Below are 23,608 nucleotides of genomic sequence, written 5' to 3'. Positions count from 1 at the left end.
TCTAACAGCAGTGCTTGCAGATTCTTTTGTCAGAAACATTGCTCAATTGTGTGAATCTAGCATTGGTTTGAATTTGGCCTTGCTTGCCACGCGAAGTTTCGGGGCTCTCTTCTTCAGCAAGATCTTGTTTCAACCTTCCAGGGCGGTGTACACACAGACAGGTATTCGGCGAGTGGACGGTGCGAACGGCGTAGTGAGCTTTCATCACGACGGCCTCCGCAAGCGGCTCAACCCATTACCGGTGCCCATTCAAGTGACCAGCTGCCTCAGCATCAGCACACAAGGTGAGGAGAAGCACGACTGGCTTCTCGTGCCTCTTCTATAGTCCGGTACAACTCCAGATGGGCCTGAAGGAGGACTGCTTAAAGCAGCCTTGTCATAAATTTACTGCAATACTTGTTTCCATGAACCAGACTCTTGTCTTGGTGCCCAGGAGCTCCATGCTTCATGATAAAGTAGCTTGCTCCATTCATGCAATTTCTGCAGCTGAAGAGCAGCCAGAAGTGTGTGCAACACTCTTTATTTTTACAGTGAAAGCTGTATATGGCTAGGCGGAACGAAAAACTGTTCGTGCCGTGCTTCAATAAACGCCTCCATTGGCTGTGCCGTCAGTTACATCATTCTCTACGTCTTACCCCAGCGCGCACCCCATTGGCTGCGCCGTTAGTGACGTCGTTAGCTCCTCTCCGCGGCGCCCTGAGCCAGGAGAGAAAAACAAAAAAAAAAAGGCGAAAGCTTGCACTAGGCCGCGTCGCACCCAAGCACACGCGCAATTTGCAGCGCCGTTAGTGACGTCGTTAGCGAACCTGTTCCCGCCATTGCCACGTTGATGCTGCAACGCCACCTTCTCGGCTCGCCGTTGTCGCATGCGTTCGATATCTCGAGTTAGCTCGGCGTCGTGGTTAGCAGCCTCTGTCCGCCATTGGCGCTTGCGTTCCACTAGAAACACAAACATGTAACCAATTATTCAGAAACGCTTCAATACAGTGTCGGGATTAACCCACTGCTAAACACTGGGGCCGCAAGTTTCAGCTTCGCTGGTTAACCATCTGTACGGAGTGCTTGGGCGGTGTTTTTTTTTATGAGCAACGTCTTCGTACCTGTAGCCTTATTGCTACATGATGTCAGACGTCACGATAATGTGATGCCATGTGGAACATGTAGTAGAGCTTTTATCAGTTCGAAAGATATGTCAGTAAGATGCCAATGTGTCTTAGACCAAAAATGTTTCTTTATACTTCGGTGCTGAAAACTTGTAGATATATGTAACTTTATGTGCTTATTTTGAATATGAGGCTTATTCTCGTTTCACAGTGTTTCAGATTTCACTTGATATCAACAGTCCTTGCATGATTCAATAAAACCAACTGTATGACCCTGTATTCTCTAGAGCAAAAGTTGTGAGACTACCAGAAAAACAAGTCTGACCTCTACGAGGCTTTACCATCTCCTTACATACATTTAATAACAAATAATAAACAGTCTTCTGAGTCTTAACATTGAAAATGGATCTCACATTTCAAACAAACATAAAATTACATACGGGGTGTTTTATTTAATCTTTAACAGAATTTTTAAAGATCACCCCTGACATGTAGTGCAGTTATACTTCCTGAGCTAGACTACTCTCTCGAAGGCAAACATTATTTGCGCAAAAAATGAAACTGAATTTGTGACTAAGGTTTAGCTAATTAACTTTTAAACTAATTACATTATGCCACGTATTGCAATTTACGAATTGTAGCCGGTGACTTTTGAGGTCATATTCACTCGGAATGAATCTCGAGGATGACACCAGTTTCGGGATATGTGTTTCCAAACTTTGCGATGAAATGCATTGCTGTTCCAGTAACTCTTGAGCTTCAATGCATAAAATGGTGTTTTAGTAAAAGAGTAAGTGGAAAAACAGTGCATTTTTACGGCAAGTTTGACTGCGCTTATTAGAAAACTAGCTTCAAAATTAATTCCGAGTGCATGTGCCTTGTGAAATCACTGGCCTCATTTCGTGTATTTCAGTATGTGCACTAAAATAATTAGTTGAGAAGTTAATTAATTAAATTTTGTAGTTGGCTAATCATGCATATTGATTTCCAGTGTGAGTAATGCATACCTCTTCGAGTATTCCAGCTGTAGAATAAGTTGATTTCTGCTAAATGCCACAGGCAATTTTTGAAAGATCTGTTGACGTTAAAACAAATCACCTGATGTATATTAACGTTTTCAGCACCGTAACACGAAGGGTAAAGATCTTTAAAAATGTTTTGGTCTTGAGAGGTAACTCTTGATTAAAGGGGCACTAAAGGCAAATATAAAGTCAAGCTGAAGTGATAGAATAATGTTTGAGGATGTCTAAGGCGTCAATATTATCGCGAGCAGAGCTTTAGTAATCAAGAAATTGAGGTAAATGCAGAATTGCAGGATTGAGGTAAAGGGCACAATTTGAGACTCCCTCGCGACATTCAGGTACTAGCTCAGTGACGTAAGCACTCCTCATTATAATTCTGTCTGAAAAGATCATTGCATTAGACGGGAGACAAAAAACGGACATAAAAGACAGAAAAAAATTCCACTTGTCCAGTTCTATTTGTTTTCTATAAAAAAAAAACTCGTTGACAAACCTTGACAATGACGGGTTCGTCAAAAGGTTTAATTTTCGTTCGACTCTGTGCTGCTTGTACAAGCGTTCGCGTTTCATTAGTTTCGTAACAGTATAGTGCTGAGCTGGTGTAGCTGCCTTGCCAAGGTAATGCAAACTGCGAGTAGCCGAGAGTGGCACGTGCATGTGATGTCGCGAGATGCCCTAACGGTCCATGCGCACTTCAACAAGAGCAGCTGCAGCAGTAAATCCAACGCTCTGTCCTGGCTTGGTTTCTCCGTGGCTGCGTGTTTGCATTTTGCGCAAACAAACAAAAAATAACTAGCGCTGTCTGTCAGGTGCCATTTTACTTGCTGATGAAAGTAAAGGATGGTGATGGTATGCAATGTTATCACTCCCCGCTCGGGGGTGGGCGATTGGAATTACGCTAAAGGTATGCGGACCTTCAGACACGATTTTCTCTTAAAACTAATTCTTTTCTCGGTTTGAAATGAGTTCTGTGAGGCCAGCGCCTCCCCTATTTTTTCAATGCAAGCCAGATGCGGCCTATCTAACGGTTCACCACCCTCTCCGATTGTCCTTTCCTACTCTTCCCCGTCGGCTAGCATTCGCGCCTGCATTACAGTTGTGGGGGAGAGTACCCTCTGAGCGGCGCGCCACGACGGAAGTCTGAGGAAGTAATCCTGACAGACGAAGTGTCTACCGCCTCTCCTCTGAAACGGCAGTGGCGCGCGCTCAGACGCACGCGTGACGGAAGCATTCGTACCCTCTGGGTAGCGTCACATCGCGGCAACTCACTGAACTAAGGCGGACCAACGGATCCCATTGCGGATTGAGTGCTTGCACTGGCAATGAAAAAATAGAGGAGGCGCTAGTGAATGGTATTTTAACAGTCCACAACGACCTATATTTTCCTTCATATTTTAAAGAAAACTATTAAGTTGAGCTAGATCGACAGCGTATTCGTCTAGAAGTATATCATCATTTTCTGCATACTGCTATATCACTTTGTTTGTAGAAAATTGCTACCGAATGTCCCGCTGCTTCTCCTAATTTGGACCACTCGCAACGAGACTGAGACGGAGGAGTTTATGTCATCTCCACGTGACATGCTTCTATGCGGCTGCTATGTCCTTTAGAAACTGTTTATTTAGGTCTGTATACAAAGCGTACTGCCTTGTCAGCTGCAGGTGTTCTGCTTGTGTGAGTTCCTCTGGGGCTGTGCTTGGGTTCAGGATGCCAGATACAGTCACTTGAGCCTCCCTGGCCAGCAGGCGAGGTGGTGGACTGTGGGCTGTAAGCAGATAAAGTGATGCCTCTGCGAATCAGTAGTGCTGAGGTCACATGTCAGAAGTATCGATAGTACACAACAGATGGCACGGCACCACTTCGATTTTCTATTTTCTTTGTTTTCTCGCTTACAAAAGCTCTGTTTTCGCTACGAATGACGAATTCACTATTACACAAGCCTAATCTTTCGATCTAGCTCGACCAGATATCTTACTTTAGTGAGTACCCCTTCAAGATTAAGCCTTGCTAACACGGCTTCTTCGGTTTCCTCTGCCCCCGACCTGGTATCGTATAGCTGCGGCCACGACACTGCGCACACCGCTAGCAAGTGGTGGCACGGCGTCTAGCCACAGCCCGATCCTGAAGGCTCAGCTGTCAGCACCGCTTCGCGCTCTGACCCCACCAGGGAACCAGGCGTCCCCGCCCCCTTCGCCCGCCCTGGCCACAACTGCGCCACCGGTCGTGGGTACGCCTCCTGCGCCGCCACCTGGTGGTGCCTCTGGCGGGTCGAGCAACCTCATCAAGAGCTTGTTGGCCAACAAGGTGAGTGGTGCTCGGTCATTCTACAGGGAGTTATTGGGCAGTTATAGCGTAGTGCATAGACCTGCTAGGACTCTCCAGTCTATTTGAGCATATACAGTCAACGTCTGATTCTTCGGACTCCCTAGGGGCCGCGAAAATGTGCAGAAAATTGGGCTGTTCGAAAAAACGAATGCATGCCTTTTACTGCCCCCCAGGGGCTCAAATCGCAACAGGCATGTTCGAAATAGCTCTGAAGGCCTGGCAGTACACTTATTAGACGTAACGTAGCTCGTACTGTGATAGGAGACGGCGGGCGTGTGTAATTAAAGAATACATACCGTGTCCCGTGACAATAGCGCCTTCCCACTCTTGATATGTTTCACCACAATACTTCGCATATGCTTCACAGCAGAACACTGCTGTATTAAGGCGAAGCTGGCTTTTGGGAACTGGCATTATGCAACGTGCCGTGCTTTCACAGTTTCCAAGCCATTGGCGAGGATTGCAAAGGCGGAGTTGGCGCCATTGCTAACAGCGGCAAATTGTTTCAATTGAAAACACGGCACCAAACAGAAAGAAGCTTGGTAGCACACTTCGAAGTAGCAAGTCCTAGAGTTGCCGTGGTGGTGGCTACGGCTGCCAGCGGATCGGTGTGTGAGAGTGTCGGTTCGAGGAGGCAAGATTATGAAAATGGTGGCTGTGGTGGCTACGATTAATGCCCTTTCAGACCTACGGTCATGGCAAAATGTCTGCAAAATCGGACGGCGAAGGTTATGTTTGAAATTTCAGACGTTTTTATACATTGACTCTATGGGGTGGGGAATGTGGCGGTGCTACGAAGGCATCCGAATTATTGGGCATGTTCGAAAAATTAGGCGTGTGGTATAGACAGTTATAGCATAACTGTTGGGAGTCAGGAAATTTTAGTGTGGCATACCATTTTAGCATAGCGGTTGGGAGTGAAGGGAGTTTAGCATGGCACTTGGAAAATATTAGCATAGCCATTTTCTAAGAAAAGGTTTGCATAAAGCATAGTTTACAAAGTGAATGTATTTACTGAAACAAGACATTTCTTGACACTTTCCTTGAATTAAACATTCCACTTGAGTTCAAGCTACTTGTGAACAAGTTATGCTATTACCGGGCTTGTCCTCGGAGGACCATCCACTTGTTTGCGCGAATAGATCTGGGCTCTCTGGTTTTCATGCTTACACGACTTGCGTTGCCTTGCAGGTGTCCCGCAACCTTCAGCGGCAGCAGCAAATGCAGCAGCAGGCGACGGTGGTGGCGACAAGTGCGGATGCAGAGGCGACACCGGTGACAGCCGGGACACCCGTATTGGCCAACAGCGCCACACCTACCAGAGCACCTGAACCCGTCCGACGGGAGGTGAACCCAGCCTCCGCCGTCAGTTCCCATCAACCACAACATCATCAGCAGCATTCTGCGGTCACAACACAGTCTTTCAGCTTCATATCGACCACGACGGCGGCGGCGGTGGCTGCCGCTTCGACCGTGACCGCAGTTGCACCCACAGCCCAAACCACTCAGCAGACAACCACCTGTCTTACGTCTGCGCTTCAAGCCAAGCTCCAGCAGCAGCCACAGGCTCTGGTCCACAATTCGGTTCAGCCTCAAACTCACGTACAAAGTCCTGGGACTACTTTGCACATGCGTGTTCAGCCGCACGTGCAGGTCCAGGTTCCAACCGTTCACACGCAGCCTCAGATTCAGGTCCAGGTGCCAACGTCCGCAGCTCAGACACAGCAGGCACAAATGCAGGTGCAGGTCCCAACTTCGACAGTCCAGCCACAGCAGGCTCAAGTCCATGTGCAAGTCCCGACCTCGGCAGCTCAAACTCCGCATGCGCAAATCCAAGTCCAAGTTCCAACGTCGGTGGCTCAGATGCTGCACGCACAAGTCCAGGCACAAGCCTCAAGCTCGGCGACTCAGATGCAACAGATGCAGGTACAAAACTCTGTGGTTCAGGCACAGCAGGTTCAGGTGCAGGTTCCGACCTCAGCAGCTCAGGTGCAGCAAGCACAAATCCAGGTGCAAGTTCCAGGCACCATGGTCCAGGCTCAGGCACAGGTTGCTACAGGTGTGAACCAGGTCTCAGTATCATCTGCACCAGTTCAGATCCAGGTTCCGGCAGCCACAGTGCAGGCGCAGCAACGGCAGATTCAGGTGCAGGTTCCCACGACCATGGTTCAAACACAGCCTCACATTCAGGTTCAGGTTCCCAGTTCAGCAATTCAGCCGCAGCAGGTTCAGGTGCAAGTCCCAAGTTCAACCTTTCAGCAGCAGCAGCAGCAGATTCAGGTGCAAGTTTCGAACGCTGCGCTTCAGCCCCAGCAGGTTCAGGTGCAGGTTCCAAATTCGGCGCTCCAGCCGCAGCAGGTTCAGATGCAGGTTGCGACAACCCCTGCTGTGCAAACACAGTTCCAACAACAGGTGCAAGTTCACACAGGGCCGGTCGTGCAGACTCAAGTTCAACCACACCAGATGCAGGTTCAAGTGCCGACCCAAATCTGCCAGGCGCCGTTGCAGACTCAAGTTCAGACAGCAGCGGGTCCGATGTTGATTCAGTCTGCACAGCCAGCCGCCATGGTCCAGGCACCTGCGCAGGTTGTGGTATCCATGGCGCCAACTGGGCAGGTGCCAACTTCCATTTCGGTGCCAGCCGTCTCGGTCCAGACGTCAATGTCTGTCCAGACTCCTCTACAAGTTACATTCTCAACGCCAGTTTCCACACCTCTTCTGGCTTCTGCCATTGCCTCTGCCCAAAGTTCTGCGCCATCATCAGTGTCTGCGGTTAGTCTGACTCAGACTTTACCCACAAGCCTGGCCTCGAACGTGACTTCAAACCTGGCCTCCGGCCTCGCTGCGAATCAGACTGTGGTGGTGGGATCCTCTGCACTGGCATCAAGCCTGAACACAGGTTCCAACCAGACTGTCGTTATGGCTCCGAATTTAGCGTCAAATTTGGGTGGGAGTTCCGCGGTGGTTGTGGGTTCGGCGCTACCTTCGAATCCGGTCATGGCACAGGGTACGTCTTTGGCTGCAAGTTTGGCTTCGGGTGGCGGCTTGCCACCGGGGGCCACCATCGTCATGGTGCCCAACTCGGCCACGGGCATCACGACGGGGATGTTGGTTGTGCGACCACAAGGGAAGCTGCCGGCTGGTGCTGTTGGTGCAACTCTTCTGGCAAGGAACCAAGCCGTAGCCAATGCCATCAATGCTGGTGCCAGGTGAGTGAGCTGCTACGTATATTCAGAGCTTGGTTCTAAACACATTTTGAGGTAATTCTCAAGCTGGTAATTTGACCAAAAATATCTGGTATTGGATTTGTGCAGTTACAGTATTATGTTGCCTTGGTTGCACTTGCATTATAGTTCACTCAACAGCTCTGTCTTACTTTAGTTTTAAGTATGATTTGAGCATAGGCTGAACCATATCTTTTTAGAAAAACAAAAAAAAACATTCAACATGACACACCCTCATTTACTGTGAGCTCAGCACTAATTCTCCCCAGTTGATGTCGCAAGCAGTATCCTTGTCTGAACTGCCAAAGAAGTCGACTTTGTAGCATGCTCTACAAGAGCTCTCAGCATTCCAAACGACATCATCCTTAGTGCAGTCGAGTGTGTTTGATATGCAGCAATACTTAAAGGGGCCCTCAACCACTTTTCATTGAAGTGGAGAAAGACAGTTGAAGTGAAAATAGGCTATTTCAGAATCACTTTGCCGCAAAAAGTACTTCAATGCGGTCAGCAGAAGCAGAGTTATCAGCAATCAAACACGGCCTCCGTTGTGCTCCCCTTCCTCCTCCAATGCCTTGCACTGCGAAGGCTACGGTAGCAACTGCGTAGTTTACGCAGCGGCGCGCGCCGTATCTTGGCAGCGATCTGCAGATGCGACAAATTCGGGGTCGGCCTGCCACTGCTTGCGTTACTGCTCCGTCCTTCTGGCGCGGCGCTCAGGAACTCGATCACGAGAAGAACGTACCCGCCACCTCGATAGCACGCACAGAACCCGTAGCAATAAAGTCAACCAGCACGCTTCGCGTGGCCATAACATCGAATCTGATTTTGACGGCAGTTCTTCCGAAAAAAAAAAATGTACATAAGTCACACTGTTCTATAAGACGCACCAACGAAAAATTCTGGAAAAAAATTCGTCTTATACATCGGAAAGTGCGGTGAGCTCCACCAATCAATCATCCTTTTCAATAGGTGATGTCGAGTACTCGTAGAAGTACATTCATATTGAAACAGCATGTTCAATTTAAAGGTGTAGACAGTTGTGAACACTGGGAAAACCAATTTCAGTGAGTTTGAAGTTCAAGTGTGGAGCGTGTTTCCGTTATTTCTTTCTTCAGAGGACCGCTCATAGTGTCCACCCGACCCAATGGCTTCCAGCGAGACATCGTCATGGAGGTGTCGATGCCTCCTGAATGCAAGCCGGAACTGCCCTCTTCCGCACAGCAGGTATCTGTTACAAGTGTGGATCACCCTGTGCACAACCACATCGGAGAGAACGGTGCAACCGCCACCTCGACGACCGTGGCCACCACAACGACGACGACAGCTCACAAGTGCATTGCCATTCTTCCGAGCACAACCGCCGCCTCTGGAACTGCCACAGAAGCAAAACCTGCTGAGAGCATAGTATACAAGAGCTCACCGCTCCTCAACGGTCTTCTGGATAAGGGCAAGGTACCTTTAGCTATGGAATCCGCGACGCTGCAGAATGGAAGCGCAGAAGACGAGATGGCACAGAATGCTGATGGCTCCTCCGCAATGGTGATATCGGATGATGTCGGCATCGCAGTGACCAACGGGACAGGTACCGTGGAGAAGATGACAACGTCGTCGGACCTCTCACCGATCAAGGACATTGTTGGGTCGGTGGAGAGTGCGTCCAAGGTGATTTCCCGCACCAGTGTTGACATTGCTGTTTCGTCGGCGTTGAAGCGAACGGCAGAGCCAGATGGCAGTGGCGGAGCCTGTGCGAAGCGGCTCCGGCTGGAAGACTCGAGCGAGGTGACATTCCAAGTTGGCGATGCAACCGAGAGGCAAGCGTCACCGCCCGCAGCTGCGGTGCCTGTCTCTCAGCAACAGCAGCAGTCCACAGTTGTGGTGGCACGGACAGAGGCGACCCCAGGAGCGCAGCACGTCATTGTCCAGCAGGGTGTGATCCAGCAAAGTGTAACACAGCACAGTACAACTCAGCAACAAGGTGGTGTGCTTCAGCACACCTGTGCCCACCAAGCCACGGTGCACAAGGTGTCTCAACAGCCGCAGACATCAGTCTCCTCAGCGACGCCGCCGCACATGGTGCGGGTGGTCGCAACCACTTCGTCGACAGTTCCGCAGCCCAACCTGGTAAAACTCTTGAGCACTATGGACTCCTCAAAAACTGTTACCACAGTGGCGGCGACAAACTCTATGTCAACAACGAGTGTGATGTCGACCACGGCGGCAGGGTCGACTCCGGTGTCCACACAGCCCGTGGAAGTGAAACCCATCGTGACAGCATCTAAGACTGTAACGGTTGACGTGGAGAAGAAGTCGACAGCGCCGTCCACAGCCGGTCATCACCACCTCCACCACCACCACCACCATCACAAGGCAGCAAAATTAGTCTACCATTGCGAGTGGAAAGGGTGCGATCGGTGAGTGCTTTTTTTTTCTTGTCCTGCTAGCCCAAGATCAGTTTGTTGTGCGGAACAGTCTGTACACAAGAACAGTGTCTTGTAAACAGTAGCGTGCTCGCTCATTGTACCAGTTGCTATGGTGTCTCACTACCAAGCGTAAGATCCCGAGTTCGATCCTTTGCCATGGTGCTGACATTTCGGAGACAAAATGCGGAAGGGCTTGTGTACTGAAACTTCAGTGCACATTTAAGTAACCCAGATGTTCAAAGTTGTTTAGCAGGCCCCATTCCTCTTGCACACACACCTTGATATGGCCTCTGTTGTAGCTAAGCTGCGAGTTTTAGGCATAAAGCCCACTTATTTTTAAAAAGGGAGCGGGGACTAGTGATTGATGCACTTTCATATTGGGAGTTCGGCCCAGGAGAAATTTTCCTGCTAACATCTTGTCAGTTTAAGGTGTCGTTAGCATTCCTTTTTTGTTGTCACAATGCTGCTTGGTCATGTTATGTAATCCTTTACCATGCAGTGCATTCTATGCCACGGAATATAATAATTAACCTGATGTGCCCTGTGAAAATCTGCGAGGAGGAGAAACATTTGGCATTGGGGGACAATTGGGATGCACCTGAGCTGCAAAAGGGCGTCGCAGGGGTTGATCCCCAGAGAGGACAGTTCAAATGTTCAAGCACAGAGATTCTTCTGTGCGAAATGTGTGGGTTTTCTTGTAGCGGTGTGCCGCATTCGGGTTGATGCCGAGATACTGCTGCTGAATGAGAAACATGTCTTGGCAACATTTCATTAAGCTTTCATGTACTTTAGTGTGTGTAAGGAAGACATGCTTTGTATGTGTACCTGCTTGCACATTAAATCATAGCTTCGTGTTTAGTCGTATTTAACTAGATATCTAGAAAAGCAATAGTTATATTTAGTACGAAATATTGAAAATAATTGTTTTCCGCCTTGGATTATGATATGGAGCTTTGGTTATACCCCAGGCCTCCAAATTTGTTGAAGCCTTGGAGCTATGGTTGCCTTCTGAAAAAATAAAAGCAAAAAAAAAAAAAAACTTCTTTATTGTTGTCAACATTGTGCTTTTTGAACCACGCAGGACATTTTCGACTCCGGGTGCAGTATTCTACCATGCCTGCAAGGTGCACATACCAGAGGCCGACAACGACGTTCACTGTCAGTGGGACTCGTGCGATGACATGAAGCGTCGCCGACTCTCGCTGTTCACACACCTCCAGGTAGGCTGCGTCGGTCTTTCGCAGCGATAGCTGATGCTCGTTCAGTGATAGCCGCTCGTCTTTTGTGATGGTAGCTGCTGATCATTCAGTGATAACTGCTAATCTTACATATCAATAGCTGACTCTCTTACAGTGGTAGCCATTTGAGGAGGATCGCTGTGTAAACATTGATGCTGGGGGTCCACCGAATTGGTGATACCTGCTTCAACAGGTGTACGTGGAGTGATAGCTGATGCTCTTTGGGCATGTTGATGCCACCTGGTGCATACATCCCAAGCTTTACAACGAGTACATTGTAGGGCAGGACATATTTTCGCAGAAACCGCGGCACACTTGTTTCGGCCACTATAAAATCATGATAAACGGATGTCATAAACAGACGTGCGTGTGCTGAGTAGCATAAACATCTGGTATGAACTCCTTTGTATGTCTGCCTGCTCATGTGGCAACTTTAAAAAAGAGAACTGGCATGGCATTTCCGACTTCTCTCTGTTTTTATGTGTGCGTTAAGCGAAGGTCCAAACCCTCTAAACCCTAGAAAAAGTACGAGCAAGCATTGGAGCACCCTAAATAACTTACTATCGTATTTGTTTCTACGAGCTGGCTTCATTACTCAGGAGTGGATGTGTCATGATGTCGTCATACACTGGCTTGCTGTGTTCCTGCATTAGCTGCGGCTGCCATGCGCAAGAGCAGCCAGGAGAAACTGCGCACAATCCTTTTGTTTATTTTGCTTATTTATTTAGTGAGCAGGCGCCGTCATACCTGCCCTTATTTCCTCACGACAATTTTCCTCACGAGCAAATTTAGCTCTGTGTCATGACGTCACGATGACGTCAGTGACGCCAGGTTTGGAATTTTGAGACCAACATTAGCATAGAATTTAAACATCTTTATACCTGCCAAGTGTGATTATTTTACACGTGGAAAGCGGGTAGTAGACATTCTACAACTTAGAAAAATATGTGTCAGTACCGCTCTGACGTGCCCAGTGTTGTTCGTCTTGTAACCGCTCTGCATTTCCGACGCACAGTTTAATTGCCAGTGCATGCGGTAACGGCTCTGCACTTTCTGTTGTTGCACTTCTCTGGGAGCGGTGACGATGAATGCCACTTGTCCCATCCGCAGGACCGGCACTGCAACGAGCAGGTGCTGCAGATCCAGGCAGTTCGGCGGCAGCAGATCTCTCAATTTGGCAAAGCCTCCCTACCACCACCTGCCCAGCCGCCCCCGCACCCCGGTTACGCGCCGGATGCCGCTTTGCTCGCCATCCGGAGGCACGCCCTGGCCTACTACAACCACCGCGATGCCTCGGTCAGTGGACCTGTTTGCGACCCAGTGTGGTAGTAACAACAGACGGCCGTTTATTTGGCACTGGTTTAACCGAAGAGCTTGAATTTTCACATGTTCAGTTTGCGAAAGGAGTGGTGTCCTTGTGATGGCGTCTCATTTATTAGCATACCTGCCAACCCTCCCAAATTCTCCGCAAAACTCGCAAGGAATTCTAGCTCTTCCTAGGCTTCTATGACTCTTTCGTCAACATTTACTAAAAATAAATTCAGTTCACGAAAAATTTTAACTCGTCAGTCTCCAGTCACGCCTTTTTGAAGTCGTCCAATTATGGAAAGACACCAGCCGGGTATCAGTTTTAAGCACGCTTATACAGCCAAGTTCGTGAAGCATGCGAAATCAGCAACAACAAGGTCACTGACAAAATCACTGATCTTTACAGCCTGTTTGCCAGTTTGTGCTGCCCAAAGGTTGCTGGTGCTTGTGCTCTACATCTAAAAGTGAATAATCGTTACAAGGCACCCATGGAAATCCTATGAAAATGGCCACTATATTCCCCCTCCTGCTTTCCGGTGCTGTTGTCCTGAGATTTTTAACACTTGCCAACTCTTACAATTTTGTCATAAAATGCCAGATTTTCCAGCTTTTTACAATCGTTGTGCTAACACCAATAATTTGCTCATTAGGAAAATTAGCGCAACAAAAGGACAATGCACCCAGCAGTGGAAGGCAAGGACGCTTGTCTTTGTCTTCCTTTCCTGTGTGTGTTGTCTTTTGGCAGTGCTTATTTTCATAATCAGCAGTGCAACACCAACTATAACTACCCCAAAAATTATTCTTAACACCAATAATATTAAGATTTTTTATTCACACATAGTTTAGGGCAAAACCACTTCTAAAGGTATAGAAACACTGTCCCTGACTGATTTTCTGTGGCCCGATTTTTCAGACCTATCCCATATACCACTCTACCCGTGCAAATTGGCTGTCGCTGAATGGGTATTTCACGAGTAAACTTTGCAAACATTCTGTTTGTAGCGCAGATCATACTACTGCGGCTTTGGAGCAAGGACCTGTTCCCAACGTACCTTTGTATCGAACAAAGTTTACGAATCTTTATTAAAGTCAACATCATGAGTAGTAAAAAAGTTTTTACCAATTTTCACCAAATTTTTGTATTCTTCGGCTTCGACTGCAGTGTTTTTCAAATTCAAAGGTTGGCAGGACTGCTTTTGCAAAAAAAAAAAAAAAAAGACTATTTGGCTTACTTCATTGTGTCCTGGTGCCAGTGTTGCTGACTGGATGTCATTCATTGCAGGATGAAAAGGAGTCGGCGTTGGCCAAGAGCATACGGCTCACTTCGGCCCTCATCATACGGAATCTCGCTACCCATTCATCGCGAGCAAGACGGTGAGTGTGCTGGCACGACCTCTGCCAATCACTGTTGTACATACCTCATTAATTCGAAATCCAAGAGGGACCGGAAATTTATTCAAATAAAACGGAGTTCGAACTAAGGAGAGCCTCTTTGAACATAGTGCGCAATCTATTGCGTGGTATTCAAATCAAATAAAATCAAATAAATATGGTAATTTCAAGTGATCTCTGCAGCTGTCATTGCATAATGGTTGGCATGGATTGCCAGCAACCCTTTTGAAATTTGTTCTCTGATATATAGCGATATTGCTTTTGCGTTAAATTGATTCGAATTCTCGCTTTGCAGTTACCTGCGGCGGCACGAGCAGCAGCTGTCGACGGTGGCCATGTCTCCGCTGGAGTCGTCACGGACTATTGCCCAGTGCTTGCTCGAAATGTCGCGGGTGCCGACGCCAGACTGAAGGGGTTCCAAGCGCATCGTGGAAAACCGAACTCTACAACCTACCGCAGCGTCGTGCCACGCCGAAGTGCGCGCGTGACATCGCCCCACTAGTGTGCGACCAGGTGGTCGTTGTGGCGGGTGCGAATGTGTGTGTGTGTGTGTGTGTGCGGTGGCAGCGATGGACCTCGAATCGGCCGAGACGTTGCGATCGGCAGCTGGTCGGCTCCTGCCCGTTCACAAACTTTTTGACCTTGTACAGACAGAGATGGGGGCATGTGATGTGCAGAACAGTGCCCCTGGCGACGCCGTGCCGGAGAGGAGGGGAGGGGGGAAGTGGACATTACCCTACGAAAAAGTGCATTCGCGTGATGGAAAGAGCAAGAGAAACTTCCCTACGTGCCTCGATCAAGCGACGGTGAAAAAGAGTAGAAGCCCGTCGCCTCTCGTTTCATTGTTTTTTCATTTTTCTCTGTCTTCGCTACCCTTCGTCGTGTAAAGCATTGTGTGTTGACAGCAGGACACAGTGGCGTCATATCAAACTGTGAAAACAGGAAAGGAACACTGTCTCTCATACCATATGTTTGATTTTTTTTTTTCATTTGTTATCAGAACATCTTTTTTTTTTTTTTCAAGCTTTCTGTTTTTTTTTTTTTTTTTTTTCTCACAGAATTTGGTCTGTTTTCAGTTGTGTCAATCATGCTTTATGTACAAGAAAGGGTGAGTGGTCACCGCTTCGTGAGGACAAAAAAAAAAAAAAAAAGGCTCGCAGCCGTGGGACCGACGGAAGCAGGGAGGGAGCAAACCTTTTTGAGAGATTGTTGCACAGACTTGAGAGTATCGGGGTGCGTGCGATTGGAAGATATGTTCTTTTCGTGACTTGGTACGCGCTTTTCGTGCAAATGTGGCCTGCCGGCTCTTCACTCGGTCCCACTGTGTCTCCCTCGGTGGTCTGGAGTACGGCTGGTGCGGTCGTTTTTATTTAAGACTTATTTATCTTCATGTAAGGGAGGGACACACACACAAAAAAAAAATGGCATGTCATAAGTTCGAAGCACTGTATCCTACCATCTCGTTTGCTTGTCCCGACGTATGCTGGTTTGGCATTTTAAACCATTTCCTTTTTTTTTTTTTTCTCTTAAAGTTGTTTACCCACTCTTGAAAGTTGTCTAAAGTTTGCTTTTTAGGCTGCTTGGCGTGATCGTATTCAATTTTGCGAGAATAAATGTTTCGAGTTTTGTTAATATTACGTTTCCAATTTGATGGCTGCAACATATTGAAAAGCACAGTTTTTAAAAAGGCCATTGCTGTTAGACAGATCAGTTACGTTGTTTAGTTTTTTTTTTATTGCGTTCTTTAGTTTATTTTGTTTATGATTTTTTTAAATATTTAAATTGTGCCTGCAAAATTAAGGACCTGCATGAAAAAAAAAGCAAGATCAACTTTTTCACCTAGCTCTTTGTTCGAACTGCATTAAATAACTAAAAAGTTTTTTTGTTTTTTTTGCCAGTCTTTCTTTTCCGCACATTCTGTCCTCTCTGGGGAAGGAATAAGAAGTCATTCCTGCGCCTTGTACACTTCATTTCTTTCATAATGCGCAGAATTTCTGTTCTGTATGTGCGATGCATTTCCACCTCCCATTTAACTGTTTTGGCCTTCCCCTCTACCCTTTCACCCCAAATGGTTGTCCCGCCGCTCACAAGTAGAGCCCCATTCCTCTGCGAGTTCTCGTGGAGCACATGGAAAAAACACGACACATTCTCGCCGAAAGAATTGCGTCATTATAAATACTGTAGCATAGGAAGGCAGCAGTTTCATGCGACAAGCTGTGGTTGTTTTCGATGGGACAGGGGAGGGTTTGGGGGAGAGGGTTTGCTGTGATGTGGAACTTTTGTGGTTCGGTTGGGGAGCCCGAACTTCAGAAAGTGGTACTTGGCTCTCCGTGTCTAGACTAACACCCTCGAGCACACTTTGAGAACGCACTGTTCCCAGACTCCACCAAGCGAAGGGCAGTGCCATCTTCCAGCTGCCTTTGTCTCCGAGCTTACCAGTAATGTTCCTCGTTAATTCCTGAGCTTAATTGGTAGCTTAACAGTTACAAAGAGGCACCAGAATTAGACGGGTGTTGCTGAAGCGGCCTGTTGCCTCTGGAATCGTGGATGAGCATTACTGATGCGCGGTGCATCTAGTGATGCTGCCTAGCAATTTTTTTGGGTGTAAATTAGTGAATTGGGGTTTTTAACAGCTACTTCGAAGCAAGTTAGAGGGATGTTACCCAAGCAACCCCTCGAATCGATGAAATGTCACTGAAGCGCAGAGCGTTCAATAATGCAGCTCGGTGATTCTCGAGCGATAATTTAGTAATTAGGTATTTTGGAGAGCTGCATTGAAACAACCCAAGTTGAAGAGTTGTTACTAAAGTAACCTTTTACGTCTCAAACTGTTGAGCATTATTGGGGAGCAGCGAGATTAGTAATGTAGCTTGAAAATTCCAAAGTTTAATAATTTCGAATTTTTAGCAGCTACTCGAAAGCTTCGGTTGTAGGGGTGTTGATAAATCAACCCCTCATCTTGCTAATCAATGAAGAGCCTTACTGAGGAGCAGTGCATTTAATAAGGCTGCTTGACAATTTCTGAGCTATTAAATCTACTAGCGAAACACTTCAGAGGTCCGTGCGTTGAGAGGAGCATTACTCAAGCAGCCACTGATCTTGGGAATCACTGACGAGAATTGCTGAAGTGCTGTGCATTTCGATAAGGTTGGTTGGTTGGTCTGATCGAGTGATGTTTTACTAATTTGGCATGTTTGAAAGCGTTACTCAAGCAACCACTGAGGCGGGGATCACTTGGGTGAGGTGCATTTAATAATGCTGCTTGGTGATCGCTGAGCCATAATTTTTTTAATCGTCCATTGTCAGCATCTGCTCGGCGCAGGAGTAGGAAATGGCGTCACCAAGCAACTTGTCTGGGGAATCGCAGACGAGTGTTAATGCGCACAATCTACTTCAGTTGAGGAGCACTGCCAGTTGCTTGTTGGAACTGAGAAAGAGCAGCGTGTCGAGGTGTGTTCGTGAATATGTTGGCTTTGGTGAAAAAAAGGAGTAGCTGCTTTTTGAAATCTTTTGTCAGGTTTTTCGGCAGCTGCATAACATAAATGAATCTGTTGCAGCTTTGCTCGATTCCATGTACCTCTGCACATCCTTTGCTGCCGAAGAAAAAAGAAAGTGTTGCGAGAACTTGCACTTGTCTAGCTTTTTTGTTGTTGTTGTGTTATAGTGCTCACACATACCCTGTAGGAGCGCCTGTTTTTTGTTATTCCTAGTTTTTCCACGTTGTGTGAGCTATTGAATCATGGGTGCTTTTCTTGATGCAGCTGTGACACAGTGGTATTGTCCTCACCTACTGGCCTTTTTTTTTTTTACAACCAGTGTCCTTACCTGATGACAAATTTATGTGCAACTTTGTGAGCTTGGCACTAAGGTGACGCTTCTTTTGCTCTTGTGAAGGGCTTCAACTGTGCTGTCACTGTAGAAACCGTTTTATTTCCAGGTAAGCTAACTTCTGGTTTGAAGGAAAGAAAGCCTAGCCGTATTGCTCAAAGGATGACTTGAGCATATTTTTTTTTCTCGCATGAGCCCTTGTAGGACTGCTATAACTAATTGTTAAAGCCAAGCAATGAATCAGATTGGCGAATCTTTGTATTCAGCACTGCTTTAAGTGTTCTCCCCACCCCGTCTGTTTTTTTTTTGTTTTTTTTTTCTATTGTTTAAGATCCTTATGTCGAACCTTGGCCATTGCGTGCTGCACGGTAATACGACAACCATCTGCTGTAGCCATGTGGGTTAGCAGTTGCATGCGTTTTGCTGACCAGAAAGGCCTACTGTGCGGCCAGATGCGTTTCCATGCGGTAACACGCGATGGTTAAAATGACTTTGTTCCAAATGTTCTGCCTAGCTGCTGTGCAGGCACTGTCAGCTATGACTACACCAGAAGTTTGCGTTTTGCCCGTCATCACTGTTTTCCCTCCCTTTTCCTACTGAAACATTTCTGTATGCAGTCAAATAATTTCATATGTTTTCTGTGCTATTTATTAAATGCTAATCGTCGTTAATAACAGTATCAAAATGTCGCAGAAAACATGAAATTAAGTATTAGACGGCATGCCGAAGCACTACGCTAGCATTAAATTTTAAACTCCCCTTACGTCCCCTGTTCATCGGAAAGTGGAAATTTTCTCTAGCTTGGCTGTCTTGTGCTGTTGCCCAAGTCACTGTCCCATTGTGAGTTGCGTCTTTGTTGTGCCCTTTTTTTTTGTTGTTGTTTTCTTTGTTGTTTTTTTCTTTTCTGTTGAGGAAAAAATGCCCTCTGCAAGGCTACTGTGCTCTTTGCGTCTTAAATCATCTGCTCCGATGCCTACATGTTGAAGAGATTCTCCCAGTGCTAATTACTGAATGTGCGTCCCATCCAACACCTTGTCTCCCCCCCCCAAAACACGTACCCTTCCTCCATCCTCTCCCTCGTCACTGACAACTTGTCTGGATGCACGAAGTTCACATACACATTATTGCAGTTAATATTATTGTATTATGATTGCCGCGTCTATTTCTGTATATATATGCATACATGGTGATGACGAGAAAAATTTATACACAGAGTGAAGAGAAATTGGTTAATAAAATGTTTTTTGGCCATCTCAGATGCTGTGCATTTGGGCCCCTACTCCACCTGGGAGCTTTGGCACATTATAAGAATTTATTTTGCTGCCGTCTTATGATACGCATACACTTAGGCTGGAAATGTAACACTAAATGATGATCATTTTGCCGTGGTTATGCAACACGAGCCACTTAAGCAAGCATATACATCTCTGGAAGCATGATAGTTGGAACTACTGTACACAGGCAAGTACTCGTGAAAAGTTTGCCATTAAGTGTACACTAAAGGTGAATGTTATGGCAAATTCGACAGATCTCGACGGAGTGCCCTGGTGCGATGATGGTTGGATAAAACTACACTTCAGGGTGTGCTGCCGCGCACCAGTGGGATTTGTAGAGGATGTCATTAAATTAGGCTTGATTGGTCTCTGAATTACGCCTCTGGATTATTAGAAATGTCAATCTTGGCAAAGTAGAAAAAAATGCAAAGATGGACTGGCTTGAAGTTTCCTTCTGCTCCTCCATCGAAAGTCATGAGATTAGGACAGTCTACCTGGAACTACGCTCCATCTCGCAAGTTGTTTGCGGCACTGCCAAAGGTAGGAGGCGCGCACAGGTAATAAATATGCTTGCACAGCGCAATACAGTTCCGGGCATAACTTTCAGATTAATGGCGGGATTATAGAGTTTTGTTTTTCCTTCGTACATGATGCGTTGCAGTGGTATGTGACATATTAGAACCTTTGTGTCCATCAGTGATTCCACTCCTGCGCCAACTGCGCCAAAGTGCGCCAAATGGGATTTACTGCGCCATCCTGATACAATCGACGAAAATTGCGCCTAACTGCGCCAAACAGCCTCGGATTTGGGGGGGAGGGGCGTCTATCGCCGACAATTGCACCAACGGGGAATTAAAACGTGCAACGCGATAAGGCTAGCCTTAGTTGCGAACAGGAGACTAAACAGCACTAGCGCGTGCGTCCCGATTAAGGGGGGGCGCGGCTTTCGCATCGCGAAAAATGGCTAAAAATCGATTTTTTGAAAATCACATTTTCAATTTCTGTAACTCTTATTTTATCTGATTCCGAAATATCATCGCTGAAAACCAAGTAGAAGTGCTCTAAAAAAATTGTATCAGCCAAGGTGCCGAAAAATTTCGCGGAAATCGCGAAAAAACGGCGTTTTTCAAGCCACGATATCTCCGGAACGGCGCAGCCGAGCGCCGCCATCTTGGACTCGTTGGAAAGCGCATTTCTCCGTCTTCAAATTTCCCGCTTCAGCTATCTCCTCCATACAGAAACAAGCACACAAAAAGCAAATGATTGAAGGTCGTGCCGGAGCCACCGATTGCCCGCGCCTGCCACGTGACTCCAGCGCGGTTCGCCATTGGTCCGGTGCTCGCTTCGCGATGGCGTCGTCTGCACCGCTTGTTGCGGTCTCTTCGCGAGCTCTGGGCGGTTTCCGTAATCTCGACTAGTATTAGAGCGGGCGCTACGTGGACATCGCAGCAGCGTGGCCGATCCCGCTTTTTGTAGACGTCTCACCCGCGGCTAAGCATTCGGAGCATCGGTGACGCGGATTCGCGACCTCGCTTCGGGCACGGAATCCTCGGTCACGCGGCTAAGCCTTTCGCGCGTAGGCGTCACCGACTCGGCGATCAAGCACATCGCGCGCGGGCTTCTCGGATCCTTGCCTAAACATTTCGTGCATCGGCGCCTCCGACTGCGCGACTAAGCACCTCGAGCGTCGACTCCTCGAGCCCGCGGCTACGCATTTCGCGCGTCGGCACATCGCTCAGCGAGTCTCGACTCCTCGGACCCGCGGCTAGGCACTTCGCGCGTCGGCCCTGCGAGCGTAAACTCCTCGAGCCCGCGGCTAGGCATTTCGCGCATCGGCACCTCGGAAGGCGCGACTAAGCTAATCGAGCGTCGCCTCCTCAAGCCCGCGGCTAGCGTCGGTACATCGCTCGAGTGTCGACTCGTCGAACCCGCGGCTAGGCACTTCGCGCGTCGGCAACTCGAGCGTCGACTCCTCGAGCCCGCGGCTAGGCATTTCGCGCGTCGGGCCCTCCGACTGCGCGATTACACAGCGTCTATTATTTGGACCCGCGACCAGGCATTTCGCGCGTCGGCACCTCGTACCCGCGACTTAGCGCATCGTGTGCCGACTCTATTATCGTAATGCCACGATATCTCGTAACAATACCTATCTACCACCCCTTCATAAAGAGAACCTCATCATGAGCTCTGCTCACTAGACCACTTGGGCTGGCACAGACACCTGGCTGCAGAAGTGAGGCATCATACAAAAGTACAGGCTGGAAAGCACCTAGCAGCTGCATTGCTGCCTATCTATCAGAGACTCTCCTAACCTCCATGTCAATGGAAGATGATTCAGAAGGCTGCTGAGAGCCTTCATTCAGTAACATGGTCGATTCTACCAAAAAAAAAAAAAAAACAATGCCTCACTGACTGCACTAGAGACTGCTATCAATGAGGCAGTCTGCAGGTACAACGCTAGAACTACTGTATATTTATGCCCACATAGTTCTGCACCTCACTTGGTTTGAAACCCAGGCACCATGCTCTTTGTAGAGCAGCAGTAAAGAATGCCATACAAACATGAAAAACGCAGAACAAAGGCACAGCAGCCCAGAGGCCACATGATGCGGGAACGGTCCCACATTTGCGACGCAACAGCGGTGCTACCAATGCATTGGGTACTATGGGAGCTTAACAGCCGGGAAGACGCAGCGCCCGGGAACGTAACAGCGGGGTTCTACTGTCGCTTGTTTGAAGCGCAGCATGACATGTGATTATAATAACTGCATGCCGCCAATGTGTCCATCATTTCTGCTTATGGATATACGGAATGACATCTGGGAAAACTAGCAATATATGACACGATATCAATTTGTGTGTGTGTGTGTGTGTGTGTGTGTGTCGCATGTACACTCGTTTTTTTGAAATACTTCAGGATGTGAAAAATCAGCTGCTCCAAGCTGCTCCCAAATGCCAAATTGCCTGCTCCAAAGTGCTCCAAAATGAAATTTCTGATGCTCCAAAATTTGCTCCAAATCAGAAGTCCGCAGTAGCATCACTGGTCCATGCACATCATATACCTCGAATTCAGCAGCCACTGAGCAGATGACGTGGGTCGGATGAACATATCTCGAGCATTCAGCCTTCCTATTGGCTAAGGAGTCTTGCAGCTTCCGTATTTGCAAACGACTTGTGATCTGGAGTATATAGTTCATGGTCTGAATTAACAAAGAGTATTCTAATAGCACAGTCTAAACACGAAAAAATGCTTTGAAATCCGTGGCATCGGAGGTAATGGTGCTGTAGTTTAGTTGGAAAAAATGTCAAATTTTTGTGCTATTAATTGTTTTTCTGGAATTAGTGCAAATCAAATGTAAGAATCTTAATTATTGCTCTTTCCTTTGTAGCTGCCCAGTGCCTCTAAGATGGCGGTGCTCTTGAACAAGAACTATATTGACCCTTTTTCTGGAAGCAGTTCGTTCTCGACAAACAAGATGGCGCTGTTGGCGGTGCGCCACACGTTGCCTCAGTGAGAGCGCGTGAATACGAAATCATTACCGCTTCTGCCCTGTTTCTGTGCAATCAGCTGTCGGAAATGCCAACTGGGTTTTCTCCCACGCGCTGTGCTCCATCCATTCATGCTGCAAAATGTGGAGCGGTGGATTGAGGACGTGTGTAGTAGTTGGCTGCAAAAATAATTACTGCATGGCATTCCATTCCATAATGCATTCCATTCCATTAAGGAATGGAATGAATATGTGTCACCAAGTTCACGGACTGTTCGTATACATACTTGACTCCCCTTACGCTGTGTAGTTGTCTACAACCTCCGGGATCGGCCTAGTCGATAGGGCCTGTGTTGCCGGCCCTTCTCGATGCATGACTGTTCTCGTGGATTAAAAAAAAAAAATGTCACAGTTTCGCCCTAAGGGCGAAGCAATGAATGCGATAGCAATACAGCAATGTCATACGAAGTAAGGTGAGCGGCTTTGGTAGCAATATGAATTGTAGTAAACATGAGCTGATTAAGTAAGCAGGTGTGCTGCGGCGTAAGTAGACTTACTACACCGACAGCACACGAATGGTCGAAGCTGATGTCTTGTGACTGTCCTCAGGAGTAAGCGAGTTACTAGCGATAATATACCCTTGCTACAAGCTATTACAAACTACAGAACAACTATGTTCCAAGCCTTGTTTGCAGCAAAAACAAATCTATTGCAACTGAGCGAACCCGCGAGCGGTTAGACAGAAAATAATCACACAGTGACAGCACCGACAAACTTCACTGAGTCAGAAATGTGACAATTAAGCCGCTGCTTCAAAGTATTTGCCAAATAAACAAAGAAGAGCAAGATACACTGATACTGATTTAATTCATTCCGAACGTTTGGATAGCTTGGAATAAATTTTAGTCTCGCCTTTAGAACAAGCACAATATACGCTGCTCGCGCCGTTTGGACAAAGCTACGCATAGAAGTATCACTCTTTGCCG

At 47.4% G+C, this 23,608-nt stretch overlaps 1 protein-coding gene across 2 annotated transcripts in view; it reads left to right on the top strand.

The window, feature by feature from the left end:
- The window catches only part of LOC119463372 (AT-rich interactive domain-containing protein 2-like), a 68,637-nt gene extending 49,521 nt beyond the window's left edge, over positions 1 to 19,116 (top strand). Inside the window, exons 11-19 of one of the 2 annotated variants that reach the window (XM_049656571.1) lie at positions 142 to 284; positions 4,182 to 4,429; positions 5,642 to 6,682; positions 6,731 to 7,659; positions 8,790 to 10,085; positions 11,176 to 11,314; positions 12,443 to 12,628; positions 13,923 to 14,014; positions 14,328 to 19,116. In XM_049656571.1, coding sequence (XP_049512528.1) covers positions 142 to 284; positions 4,182 to 4,429; positions 5,642 to 6,682; positions 6,731 to 7,659; positions 8,790 to 10,085; positions 11,176 to 11,314; positions 12,443 to 12,628; positions 13,923 to 14,014; positions 14,328 to 14,442 — 4,189 coding nt within the window. In that variant the 3' untranslated portion in view covers positions 14,443 to 19,116. Of the gene's footprint in view, positions 1 to 141; positions 285 to 4,181; positions 4,430 to 5,641; positions 7,660 to 8,789; positions 10,086 to 11,175; positions 11,315 to 12,442; positions 12,629 to 13,922; positions 14,015 to 14,327 lie in introns of both variants that reach the window. The other variant, XM_037724193.2, reaches the window with a different exon arrangement.
- The last annotated feature ends 4,492 nt before the right edge of the window (positions 19,117 to 23,608 follow it).

This window comes from Dermacentor silvarum, chromosome 9, assembly GCF_013339745.2.
Source record: "Dermacentor silvarum isolate Dsil-2018 chromosome 9, BIME_Dsil_1.4, whole genome shotgun sequence".
Classification (NCBI taxonomy): domain Eukaryota; kingdom Metazoa; phylum Arthropoda; class Arachnida; order Ixodida; family Ixodidae; genus Dermacentor; species Dermacentor silvarum.
This window is presented reverse-complemented; position numbering and strand designations above follow the sequence as displayed.